A 13,652-nucleotide genomic window follows, 5' to 3' on the forward strand; every position below is an offset into this window, starting at 1 on the left:
CATCCATTGTATGACCAAAACAGTGGTAGAGAAATTATCAACTTTCTCGAAAATGCTAGCTTTGTCAACGTTTTGATCTGAACCATTGTATATGATCATAAGTAACCTTAAAACAGGGCTAAACATGCATTTTCCCTTTACTACTCCTTTAAAAACATTGTGCGGTTGCCAGGTTGGGGGAGGAAGACATGGTTTCTGGGGTTCCTCCATGTGGGACTGACTCATTTCGGATTACTTCTGATTTGCCTGATTTTGAGACAGGCGGCAGGCGGGCACTCTGGAGTGGGTCCTGGTGAGTGAGTGTGCTGAGCGCACTGGGCTCAGGACGTGGCCTGGAACTGAAGATGTCATTGATCTGCTGATGTACCATATGTCCAGAACATTTTAATAATGGAGAGAGAGAGAGAGAGAGAGAGAGAGAGGATGATTGGATGATTGGATTCTAGAGCCTCTAAATGCAGGAGGGCCACAACTTACAAGAGGAGCATTTTGTGTGTGTGTGTGCGGGTGTGTGAGTGTGTGTGTGTGCGGGTGTGTGTCTGATAGATCCTGGGCAGAGATGAGATATCCTGCCTGGCTCAGAGAGCGGGAGAGGGGATTTGGACAGCTCTTGAAGACCCTGCTGTAATTGGTGGAGCAGCCGGCAGCTCCTGTGGACGTGCTAGGGGCGTGGCTGCAGCTGAATACCAAGCAGAGAGGCGCACCGTCTCAGACTCTGCTTCAATTAAATGGTGAAGGAGAATTCAAATGTTCCTGGCTATCACTTCATCTTTCTGCAAGGCCACTTGCGGCTTCAAAGCTCTCTCTCGCCTGAAGGGATGCCAAGCATGTCAGGATAGCAACTTTGTCTGTCTAAGCGTGTGTGTGTGTCTGTGTGTGTGAGTAAGAGTTTATTGAATGTTTATTGTGAGTTTAGTGTGTGTGTGTGTGTTTTCCCCACCTCTCCCTCTCTGGAGTGTGCAGGTAATTGATTATTGACCCTGTTGTTGTCCTCACATAGCTGGAATTTCTAAAGATGACATCATCCTCCCTGGCAGTCTCATTGTATCACTAGCCTGCTCCTCACCAGGCGCTGCTCGCTGGTTTTATCTCCTGCTCCACCCTCCATGGGTGAATGACACACACACACACACACGTGCACGCACACACGCACACACTTGAAAGACATACATGAGACGAGATTAGAGACATACATGCAAGCGCGCGCGCGCACACACACACACACATGCCTCAGCCACCCGCAGCTGCCCTCTTAGCTGAGTGCTGCCCACTGGTACAAAACTAATTATGTTTGTCTCTCAAGTGTTAAAACAGCCAGGGTCGGTCTCTCTCTCTCTCTCTCTCTCTCTCTCTCTGTCTCTCTCTCTCTCTCTATTTCTCTTTTCTTCTGTCTCTCACACACAGTCAGACTTCATCTCTAGCTCACTACAATCTGTACCCACTGCAGCTCAGAAATACATGTGTTCTCTGCATGAAGAATGTTTAGTCCTGCTGGCACAGGAAGCACAGAACAGAAAGGACGAAAAATGAAATCAAACTTAATGTGAATGAATGTGTTTGTGCCCTGTGGTGATATTCTGTCTAAATGTAAATGGCATAACTGTAGATGGCATCAAATGGCTATTTGCTACACATTGTCTTCTGAGCTCCTAGCCTCTCTCTCTCTCTCTCTCTCTCTCTCTCTCCCTCCGACCCTGGTGGTCAGCCACCTGGCTGTAACACAGGTGCGAGGTTTGACCCCTGATCCCTGGACCCTCTGTTCTGGAGAGTTCCCGGACTGCAGACAGAGACTGAACTCTGCATGTCGTATCCTCCCCAGTCTCAACATTCTCTGTTTACAGGATGCTCACATCTGCCTTTTCAGACTGTTTAACGGGGACAGCTTTCTGTTTAGACTGACTTAACCAGTGGTGGAGGCTACACAGAGGCATATGGAGCATACACACTTTTTCCATGGACCCACAGAATACCCCCTTCTTTAACCACCACTAATGGAGAAACTGTAACATTTCTGCTACCAGAGTATACCCACTTCTTTACTCACCACTACACCCCTGGACTTAACACTGTATTCAACTCAGGAATTACATCATTGAAGTCTGACTCTGACTTCTGTCCAACATCTGACTGTGACCATGCTTTGGCACTTTAAAATACACTGTACAGGCTCAGCAAACCGAGTCAAACAGAGCTCATTCCTACAGGCCCTCTCCACTCTGTGTACAGTTTTTTTTTTTTTTCAAATGAATGTATTTCTTCCCATTTTCACCCAATTTGGTACCCAATCACACCTGACTTATAATCCATTTGTCCCCTGTCCCTGCTGTGGAGGGTCCGGTCTGTGAGCCAGAAGAGAGAGCCAGCTACCCGATTACCAGCTACCTCACTCTCTCAAGCCTGTGACCGTGACTCCCACGCCACACGGGCGTTCCTGTGGGGTCCGGCCCTAATCAGACCAGGGTGCGAACCCCGGTCCCCGGTGGGCAGCAGCACTGGAACCCGATGCTTAGACCGCTACGCCACGGCAGACCCATATTGTTCTGTATAGTTGAAGTAGAGCCGTGCAGTACCGTGTGTTGTTGTAGACTGGGAACTGGGAACTCTAAATCTCTATTCTAAACAAAACAGTGCATTGCTTCCCAGCCAGTCTACGCATGTGTGTGTATATGTGTATGTGTGTGTGTGTGTGTGTGTGTGTGTGTGTGTGTGTGTGTGTGTGTGTGTGTGTGGCAACAGGCACTCGCCTTTGAATACTATCCAGAGACCGCTCTCTTTACAGATAGCGAGGTGGGTGAAGCGATTACCTGTCTGCCAAATAATAAAGTCAGTGATTCTGACGGAGTAACCTATGAGACCATAAAAGCTACCAAGCAAGTGTCAATCCAAATTCTAGCGCTAATTTTTAACACCTGCCTGTTAAATGGTAAAGTGCCAGATGCCGTGGAAAGGTGCTCTAATACACAGAATCCCTAAAAGAGGTAATATCCCGGATGACCCCTCCACATGGAGAGATATATCACTTTTACCAACAATATATAATGTTTTTAGGAAATGTGTGCTAGCCCGCAGTCTACACCGCCACTAGAACTCATCATTTCCTAAACATGCTCAACAGCGTTGACGCAACAGTCAGACAAGCGGCCGGCGAGTCTCTCCTTCTGCATACTGTATATGGCGACGCAAAATACCACCTGCCAAGGAGAATGAGCCCCTATTTCTTGGATTTAAAATAAAGGGCAACGGAAATCTGGATATCAAAACCATAGGATTCGGTGGATGGATGGATTCAGACCGGATGGACCTCAATGACCTGTGCCACCGCTCTGGAATACAGCTGAAATGGGCGGCGCGCGACGGCACCGCTGTGGCGCTCAGTAACAGCATCATTACAGAGTCGCTCATCTGAGCGCGTGCGTCCTGAGAGCGGGAGGACGGTGCGCAACACAAGCCGTCAACCAAAACAGCGAGAGCCTCGATATTAAGAATGAGCCGGTCACAGAGTGCTCAGCATTGGAGTAGCCTAAGTTTACAAGGAAAACTTACTTGTTTACCCTTTGCAAATCATTCTCTGTTACACACTATTCTCTCAAACACCACCATCAGAGAGGACATTCTTATGTTTACCATCAAGGCCCGTCTACAGGTACTGCAAACAAAATACAACCTGGCAATCTGGTATCATCAGAACATGACCCACACTGTATCCTACACCCACGCCCAACTGGTCTCAAAGGGCATCAGAGTACAGGAGAAAACAACAAAAATGTATAAGCACAGCACTGTAGAACTGAACTGGAACTAATTCTACTGAAAATAATATGTTGTGTGATATCCCAAATACTCCAGATGTTGTTTTCATCAATGAATCAAGAAAATCAGTTATCCTTGAAATAGGATGTCCCTTTTGATCTTCATATCCAAACTCATGAATTACCAACCCTTGATAGAATGTATTAAAGCCCTAGGATACAACTGCCAATTGAATGTGTTTGGGAGTCTGGGGCATGTTCATAGACTTGTGCTCCGTGGACGGCAACTAGGAGGACTACAAAAGACTACTGCAAAAAGATTGGCAAAGTACTGCTCAGTCTCAGCAACTATTGGCAGCCTCTCTATCTGGAGAAGGAGATGTTCATTTATCCTTGAGCGTTGACTATTTCCATATGTTATTGCTTACTGATGCCTGTTAGAATATCATCATTATGACCTCTTCTACTCTGTGTGTTAAGCATATGTGCATCCAGTGTCTGGTCAAATAAAAGCATCTTGTGTGTGTGTGTGTGCATGCGTGCGTGTGTGTGTGTGTGAATGAGTTATGCATCTGTAGCTTTAATCTTCCTCCCCATCTGAGACAGGAAGCCTTTGTCTTTTAACAGAGTCTAATGAGAACCAGCTGCAGATATCACTGTGTGTGTGTGTGTGTGTGTGTGTGTGTGTGTGTGTGTGTGTGTGTGTGTGTGTGTCTGCCTTTGTAGAAAAGATCTGACCCCAATCCCCTACCACAGAACTACCCCGTGCTCGTTTTTATTTTTGTTCTTCCTCATCATGTTGTTTACCTCCTCCCCTCCCCGGTCTCCCCCTCCCTCCCCCTCTCTGTGCCTCCCTGCTCAGACATATTTCTGAGCAAGCTGTGCTGTGTGTCCCTGCATTCCCCCACCCTCTGCTGGAGTATTTCTCTGTGTTTATCATCCCAGTGCCCCCCCCCCCCCAGGCTGTTTTGTTTGGAGAGCCAAAAGAAAACAGGCATGTGGATGGACGCCTTCCCCCTACCCCCAACAGAACCCCAGATGGACCTTGGCTGAACAGAATGTAGCAATGTAACCTAGAACACCAGCAGAGAGATGGTCAGAAAGAGAGAGAGAGAGAGAGAGAGTGAGAGAGAGAGAGAGAGAGAGAGAGAGAGAGGGAGAGAGAGAGAGGGAGAGATGGTCATGGAGCGGGGGGGGGTTGGACGTGAGATAGTATAAAATGCTTTTCTCCTGTTATTACACAAACATCCTCTCCCCTGTGAGCTGACTGTCCAGTAGCAGCCCACGGGCTTTGGACAGAGATGAGGAGTGGCAGCAGAAGTACAGACGAGACCAAGGGCCTATTTAGTCTGAGAGAAGCAGATGGGCTGGAGGGAAGAATAACATAGTGTTCAGACAGACAGACAGACAGACAGGCAGACAGTCAGACGGACAACCCCAGCAACCCCACCGTCCCTAGGAGAACCAGGCAGAAATTATAGACAATAAACACAACGCAGACAACCCCCCACCCTCTCCTTCTCTCACTCGCCCTCTCTCCTGATAAAAATCAATACCCACAGACCGATGGGTCTGTTTCCTGCCCTCCCTCACCAAATGATTTAAACGGTTCCACCACAGCTCCTGCTCTGACATTTTAAAATCCTGTCGCCATTGCTCTCTTTTGAAGTCAAACTTTCACTCTTTATTTTGACAGCTTGGTATTTTGTTACACCCGGGGCGTTTACGGTACATCCTGAGCTGTCAAGAGACCTTCTGCCCTGAACTGCCTCTGTCCTGGCTAACTGATGGCCAGGAGATCACAAACATGCACACGCACGCATGCGCACACACACGCACACACAGGGATGTGCACAGATAGACACGAGGCCCTTTTGAAAGTGACTTTTTTTTTTTTTTACAGTGTATGCCTACTGTATGTGGCCCATGGTGACATCGATCAATTCTCGATTAAAAGTGTGTAATAATAATGCCCTAAAATGCGTTGTGATTTTGCCAGCCCCCCAGCCCCCCCCCCCCCCCCCCTCCACACACACACACACACACACACACACACACACACACACACACACACGTGCCCCTCCCCTCCCCTCCCTCTCTTCCTTTGTCAACGGTAAACGAGAAAAGCGGACACAAACGGAGGCGCGCTGCAGCAGCACTGCACACAGCACACACATCTCCTCCCTGCCCTTTCCCCATCCAGAGTTCCCGAGTGATGACAGATAACCAGCCAGGTAACACATAAACGAAATGAGTGTATTGTTTGCCCCCTAAGCCTCAGTTGCCAAACTATAACTTGCATTTATTGTCTCTGTTGTGAAGTAGGCTAAGTCTCATACCGCGCCAAACAGCTGAGCCTAAATTAACCGACTGCCCACCTGCTTAACAAGTCTATTGTATATGCATTTTGTAATTATTATGTTGTGTAAAGCACACTGAGAGGCACGTTATGTCTGAAATGTGCTCTATAAATAAAGATTATTATTATTATTATTATTAGACATAAACAATTAATGGATTTAACGTAATGATGATCACCACACGACCAATGTCGGTAGAATTTGTTGTTGGTACAACATGTGAGGCTATCAGTATACTTAAGCTGAATATTTAGTATTATGTAGTAATCATAACCAAATCCCCCCCCCCCCCCCCCGTCAACAACTCGCGCGACAATCCAAATACAAATTATCTGTCAGCACCCTGTTAACGTCTCGCCGCGCAATGTGCCCTCATTTTTCACTGAGCACCTGCCCCCCAAAATGTCTGTGCACGCCACTGCACACACACACACACACACACACACACACACACACACACACACACACACACATGTGCACACACACACACACCCATACAGTACATACGCCCAAGTGTACCTACACACGTACACACACACACAAACACACACTGGCACACACACTGGCACATATGCACATTCACAAACATACACAGGGATACTTGGAACACGACAATTAAGTCAGGTATGATTGATAATGAAATAATGATGATGATGATGATGATGATAGCGATGATGATGGTGATGGTGATGATCATAATGGCCCATTAGCCCTCTCATTTAGAGGTACTTTAAGTCACTATATCCTTTCATTCAGCAGTACTGGTCTGATCATAGAGGATGCCCCTTCATCTCTGTGTTCTCACGATGGACTCTACCCTAACGCAGACTCCCAGACAGTGAGCTGCATGGCTGCATGCTGGAGTTCCCCCAGCTATGGGATTTATTAGCTCGTCTGTCTGTGGAAGATTAGGTTTGGTTTGTTTAGGAGAAACAACCTCGGAGCCATTAGCTACTAAGGCATGTTCCTTGAGACAGCTTGTCTTTATTAAACATTAAGTCCCTGTCTGTCTGACTGGCAAGGCTGTGGGTAAGACGCCTTGTTGTTATTGACTCTCATTGTGATGTCTCGTCTCAGTCGTGGGATTCTGTGACGGTACGGCGACTTGGTGCACAGGAGCAGGTAAGGGTACGCTCCACAGAGTCTTAGCCATGGCTGGACGTTCCTGCATGTTAACGTTGAGTCAGACACACTCCCCAAGAATAGGAAAGCTACCACAGGGCTGATACTGCATAGCTTGATAGATCTACAGTACAGCTGAGAACCATAACACAACCAATTCCCATTCAGAGAAACCAGAGAGAGGGTTTTTATAGGCCCGACTGAGAAAAGAGAAGGTGTTTTATGGACATGGGTCAGTGAGAGATAGCCCCTTGATGCAGAAGGAGGGAGGGAGGGGGGAGGGGGGAGTAGGAGAGGAGGAGGAGGAGGAGAAGAAGGGAGAGGACGTCGAGGCGGAGAATGGAGAGGAGGAGTAGGTGGAGGTGGGGGACGAGAAGGAGGAGGTCGCGGATGAGGGGAAGGGGGAGGAGGATGAGGATCTCGGTTTCTTTGTTAAAATATATTGACGGCATTCTGTTGAATTCTGAGAATGCAGTTTATCAATGTTGAAAGGTCCTTGCTGAGTGAAAGGTAGTCTAATATTTACTCTACTCGTTTAAAAAAAAAAAATTCAGCACTCTAGGGTCTTTAATTCGCCAAACAGTGATCAACATAAATACACACGGGTGAATTTGACTGAAGAGCATCTACTGCATGTTTTTCGTATTGGGTTCTTTCGGAGGAACCCTTGCGAACACAGGGAGAACAAACTCCACACATTAGAAAGTGGTATAGGAGAGATTTGCACTGGTATTATTTAGTTGGAGGAGCTGAAATTTGATTATTTGGAAAATATATGTGCTGTCATCTCTGCTGTTAAAAATTTGGAACCAGGTTATCTACTATGCAGACCTTGTTAATATGGATCCTCAAAAAGTCTGCATCTGCATAGCTAATATTGTCAACACTGAGCACACCAACGTTGTGCGAGACTACAGTAGCATTGCACCAGACTATTTGCATTAGTCTATGTGTAGCATGGCATATTGGCGTTTCTGTGTTGTTGCTGGTATGGTATAGGACGATGTTGCAAATAGGGGGCATCATTGCTTTTAGAGCGGCAGATGTGCAAGCACCGGTCCTGGCTACCCTTGCACATTGGCTTTAGAACTAGATTATGCTCTTAGTCGCTTGTTTAGGAGAGAGATGCACTTGTGAGTAGTAGTGCACTGACAATTTCTCCTCCAATTTTAACTGCAATTATTGATGGTCGCTACATAAATGCGTATGCTAAATTAATGTAATGTAATGAGTAGGAGGAGGAGGAGGAGGAGAGGAGATGGAGGAGAAGGGGGTGGTGGGAGAGGAGGAGAATGATGAGGTGGAGGAGGGGGAGAATGGAGAGGAGGTGGAGGAGTAGGAGGATGAGGAGGAGGATGAGAAGGTGGAGGAGAAGTAGAAGAAGGAGGATGAAGAGGAGCAGGAGGAGGAGTGGTGAGAAGTAAAAGGAAGTACGGTCTAATCCCGGTGTAGAGCAAGGCTAGCGGAGGAGTGGAAGGAGGTACGGAGGGAGGCTCCAGCCCCGGGTTCAGCGTGAAGAACAGGGTGACAGAGGAGTGGAGGGAGGGGGGTGTCCTTACCCAGGTGCAGGGTGAGGTTGACGGAGGACGGGTGCTGGACGCCGTAGAACATGGACTGGCTCTGCCACCAGGTGGGCTCCTCGTCCGAGTGGAAGTCCGTCAGCAGGCTGGCGCCGTGGCTGCGCCCGGGCACAGACGCCTCGCAGCGGTGGCACGCCCTGGTGGAGCCCGTCTGCATGCAGTAGTCCTCGGGCGGGTCGCCGCACACGTTGGAGGTGGAGACGGTGCGGTTGAACGCGGCGTTGTGGAAGCGGGGCATGCACCGGCTCGGGTCGCCCTGCTCGTCGTAGCAGGCGTCCATGGCACCCTGGACCGGACTGGGACAGAGGAGGAGGACGAGAAGGGCACGGACGGCGTGGAGGACAGGGAGGACCACGGGACGCTCCATGGCTACTGAGACTTAGAGATACAGTGGACGCACACGCACACACATGCACACACTCACTCAAACACACTCACATGTACGCTCAGACCTTCACATCGGTAAAGTAACTCCACCGAAAGTTCACTTTAATCCAAAAAGGTTTTTTTTCTTTTTTTTCTGTGCCTTCTTGTTTTTCTCCCTCTCTACTTCTGTCTCCCTTCTTCCTCTCTCCTCTCACATGTGTTCCCCCTCTGTGAACTTCAGAGGAGTTTTTGAGGGAACCCCTCACTCCATAGGAGGAGAGAGATGGGGGAGGGACCAAGTCGGGAGACGCAGAGGAGGAGACAGAGGGGGGCAGAGAGGAGGAGAGGGGTGGAGCGGGGGAGAGGGAAAGAGGGGGTAGACAGGAAAGAGGTCAGGACATGGGGACTCTCCCACCTGCTGGTGACAGAAAAAAGTGCACCCTCACAGATACACACTAGAATCGGGTCACGGAAACAAAACCAGCACTGCGTGATGCTTTCACCATATAATTACCTCTGTGAATAATGTATCAGGCACAACAACTAGTCGGTGTGTGTGTGTGTGTGTGTTTGTGTGTGTGTGTGTGTGTGTGTGTGTGTGTGTGAGTGTGTGTGTGTCCACAGATGGGCATCCCATCTTTGTCTCCAGTTATCCCGGTCCTCCATACACCTGGCGATCTCATCGGTGGTCTCCACTCCCGCATCCATCTTGATTATGTCCACAAATGTTTTGGTAGGACGTCCTCACGAGTTGCGTATGTGCCATGGAGATGGCTCCCATAACACCAGCTTGCTGGCTGGAAGCTCATGGTCATATCTCCATAATGTTCAGGGAGGGGGGTTAACTGTATGGGATGTCCACGGGACGTCTTACCAGGCTTAGTTGTACAGACTACGGGTTCGCCAAGCCTCATAGCCCTGTTTTTTGTTCGGACTGACCTTCTCCTAGATGGGTTGCCTACCATGGCTGGGCCTCATCTGCCCTTGCTATTTGCCCATAGATGGGACAGTGGTTGAGAGGACGCCAGGGCGTGTCCACATGCCGGTGGGCCTTTGCGCCCCTGTAGATCCCCTACAGTTCAGCCTGGGACCACAGGGTACCCAGTGTGTACTGGCAGGAGGAGACTTACGCACTTGGCTCCTCTTTTCATCCCCCACAAAGAGGGCTAGCTGGCGGCAGTAGCTGAAAGCATAAAGTGGGAAGCAGAAGGAGCATGCAACATTCACTAACTACAAGCACTACTACTCCAGCATTACTGCACTAATGCATCACACAAGCCCTGTGCCGAAACACACACACACACACACACACACACACACACACACACACACACACACACACACACACACACACACACACATACACACAAAGGGGTGTAGGGGTTGGTGTGTGCATGTAGGTGTGTGTGTGTTTGTGTAGGGGTTGGTGTGTTCATGTAGGTGTGTGTGTGTGTGTGTTTGTAGGGGTTGGTGTGAGCATGTAGGTGTGTGTGTGTGTGTGTGTGTATGTGTGTGTGTGTGTGTGTGTGTCTGCTGTAGAGATGAGGAGAGAGCTCTCAGACACTGTGGTTGCCACTTCCAGGAAAGTGCAGGATCATCGTTATGGTGATGAATGTGTTGCCGGTTTGGCATCGCAGCAGGGGCTTCTGGTAAAAGCTGACTGCAGACTGGCTGCACAGAGAATGATTACTGGTGCTAGTATTATACAGAGAAGAGCTTACCTGTAGACACACAAACACGCACATACATACATACAGTATAGACATGTAGGCACACACAAACATACACACACACACACACACACACACACACACACACACACACACACACACACACACACACACACAGAATCCTTACAGAGCCTGTCTCAGCGTTGCTTGGGGGACTCTGATCCCGAAAGGGGCACTGTGTGAGACATAGAGGGGAGAAAAACGACAGGTAACAATGTGATGACTGAGTCTGAAATGAACATAGAAGAGACAGACAGGGGTTAGAGACAGACAGACAGACAGACAGACAGACACAGACAGACAGACGGACATACAGACATCAGGCAAAGAGAGACAGAGAGAGAAAGAAAGAGCGAGGGAGAGAGATGACGGCAGAGAGCCACAGTGTGTAGAAAACAGACAGGCGTTTGGGTGGCTGTAGATTTATGATCCCGGGGGGATTTACGGCCATGCCTCTCCCATATCTCCTCGTGATTGCTGTGATTTACCACCTCTCTGTCTGTGTTCTGCAGCCCACCACGCTGCAAAGGGGACCACATCAATTTGCAGTGAAAACCTCCGCTGGCCTGGGCAGCCATGGGAGCTGGCTTAAATACGGTTTCACTGCCCATGGATCTCCTGTTGTGAATGAGAGAGAGATGTGTGCGTGTGTGTGTCCGTGTGTGTGATTTGTGCGTTAGCCCGTTAATGAATCTGCTTCATGATAAATTATGCAGAACGCATGGGTACGTATATGCCAATACGGACACATGTGTCGAAGTGACCGCGGGGCCGGTGTGTGAATATGTTATGGGCCCCGGGGTGGTGTGGCTGGGTGGGGATATATTACCTGTGGACTTGCAGGCTGGGGGAGGAGCTGTATCTCTTCTAGACAGCAGAGGAAACAATCTAGAGGGACTAAGATAAACGTCTGATTAAATCCTGTGTGCACATGCAGTGCTTTTTGGAAACATGAACTGCCTTAACTGACCAGGAGTCTGTTTCATAAAGCTCGCTGAGTAAGCCTGACTTCTGCACAAGTAAAACCCAGAAAGCTATTTTTTACTTAAGTCCATGTTCCAGATTTGAAGAGTTACCAGGTTTTACTCATTGCAAAAGTCAGGCTTACTCAGTTAGCCAGCTTTGTGAAATACCTCCCAGTCAAAGAACAAGAACAAAAACAAGAACAACAAGAACAACAACAACAACAACAACAACAACAACAACAACAACAACAACAATGGTGTAGTGAGTGTGTGAGGATTGTGAACAGCTTAACAGTGTAGCACCAGCCTTTCTCTCCTGTCGTCCCGCAATCGCTCCACTGGAGCACTCCACCTGGACTGGAGGGAACAGAGTTCTTTGCCAGCCTGCTACTGTATGGGCGGCACGTCGCTCGCGAGGTACAGCGGCCGGCTGGGGAGTGTAGGGTCCCCGGGTTGATCCCAGCCCCCGGCATTGTGCCGAAATGTCCTTGAGCAAGACACTGATCCCCAAATTGGCTCAGACGTGGCACGATGGTTATTGTGCAGCAAGAAGGTCTCCCGGGCCTTTCTGTATGGAGTTCTCCCCATGTTTGTAAAGGTTTCCTCACAAAGAACCCAAAAAGAAAAACATGCAGAAGAACAGATGCTGTTCAGTCCGGTCCCTGACCAAGACTAGGCCCCCGGGCGCCATGGGGGAGGACAACTTGGATGGGAGAAATGCAGGGAAGAATTTCAACCGTCGACCACTGACGACGTGTGTGTGTGTGTGTGTGTGTTCTGTCATCCCTCACTCACGTGTGTTGTGCGATCCTGTGTGGCCAATAAACACCCTTGAGGTCCAGAATTATTCAGGTGGATACAACCAGCTCACTCTCCATCTCCACATTGTCTGGGCATACCTGTAATTAATCATGCAGGGTCATGCAAACACACACACACACACACACACACACACGCAAACCTGCCTGTGGCGATTCTCAGTTTCTGCAGCAGATTGGCAGGTCTGGGATCCTTTCATGATGCTTCGTCCTAGAGATAAACTATACTTTCAAACAGTGATTTGATGTCAAGGCTGTCAGCACATCACTTTGCCGTGAGGCAGATGGCTGCTACCACCCCACAGAGAATTCACTGCCTAACATAATAATGAGCATCACAAACAGGAATATTACACTCAACAGCAATGGAACGAGAATCTACCACAGTATCACAAGTAAGGGATAATACACTCTGAGGTCTGCTGTTATCGAAAAATAATGCACAACGTGGAGGCTGATAACCCCACAAGGAGAAGTCGAGTTTTCCTCCACGAAGTACACCTGACCAGACTTGACGCCCTCACCAGACTGACCAGACTGACACCCTCATTTCATGACAGCTATGATGATTAAATCATGATTGAATAATATATTATTTAGTGTTTACTACGCCCAGTATACACCTGGCCAACCAGGATAACCAGGATAATCCAGTCTAGACTGTACAATGAAGAAACCCACTCATCTATTTAAACAGCACGCACACACGTTCAGAATTCAAATTTAAAATGTACCTTTTACAATCTGTGAGTGACGTGATAACGACCCTTACTGTGCAGCCAACTTTTGCCCAACCAAGACAAAGATGATGTGTGTTTGTGTGCGTGTGTGAGCGTGTGTGTGCACTCGCGTGTGTGTGTGTTACAGTACCAGTATCTATAACCTACAGCGTAAGTCCTCCAGTTTATTATAAAAGAGCCATCTACAGTAGCTATTATAACTTTATGTTCTAATTTACTCTT

At 48.4% G+C, this 13,652-nt stretch overlaps 1 protein-coding gene across 1 annotated transcript in view; it reads right to left on the minus strand.

Moving 5' to 3' along the window:
• The window catches only part of lamc3 (laminin, gamma 3), a gene marked incomplete at both ends in the record, with an annotated part of 113,678 nt that extends 104,500 nt beyond the window's left edge, over positions 1-9,178 (minus strand). Inside the window, one exon of the mRNA XM_084442559.1 lies at positions 8,791-9,178. Coding sequence (XP_084298685.1) covers positions 8,791-9,178 — 388 coding nt within the window. The remainder of the gene's footprint in view (positions 1-8,790) is intronic.
• Positions 9,179-13,652: the final 4,474 nt, after the last annotated feature.

The sequence above is a fragment of the Borostomias antarcticus genome (genome assembly GCF_949987555.1).
Source record: "Borostomias antarcticus genome assembly, chromosome: 8".
In the NCBI taxonomy this organism is placed as follows: domain Eukaryota; kingdom Metazoa; phylum Chordata; class Actinopteri; order Stomiiformes; family Stomiidae; genus Borostomias; species Borostomias antarcticus.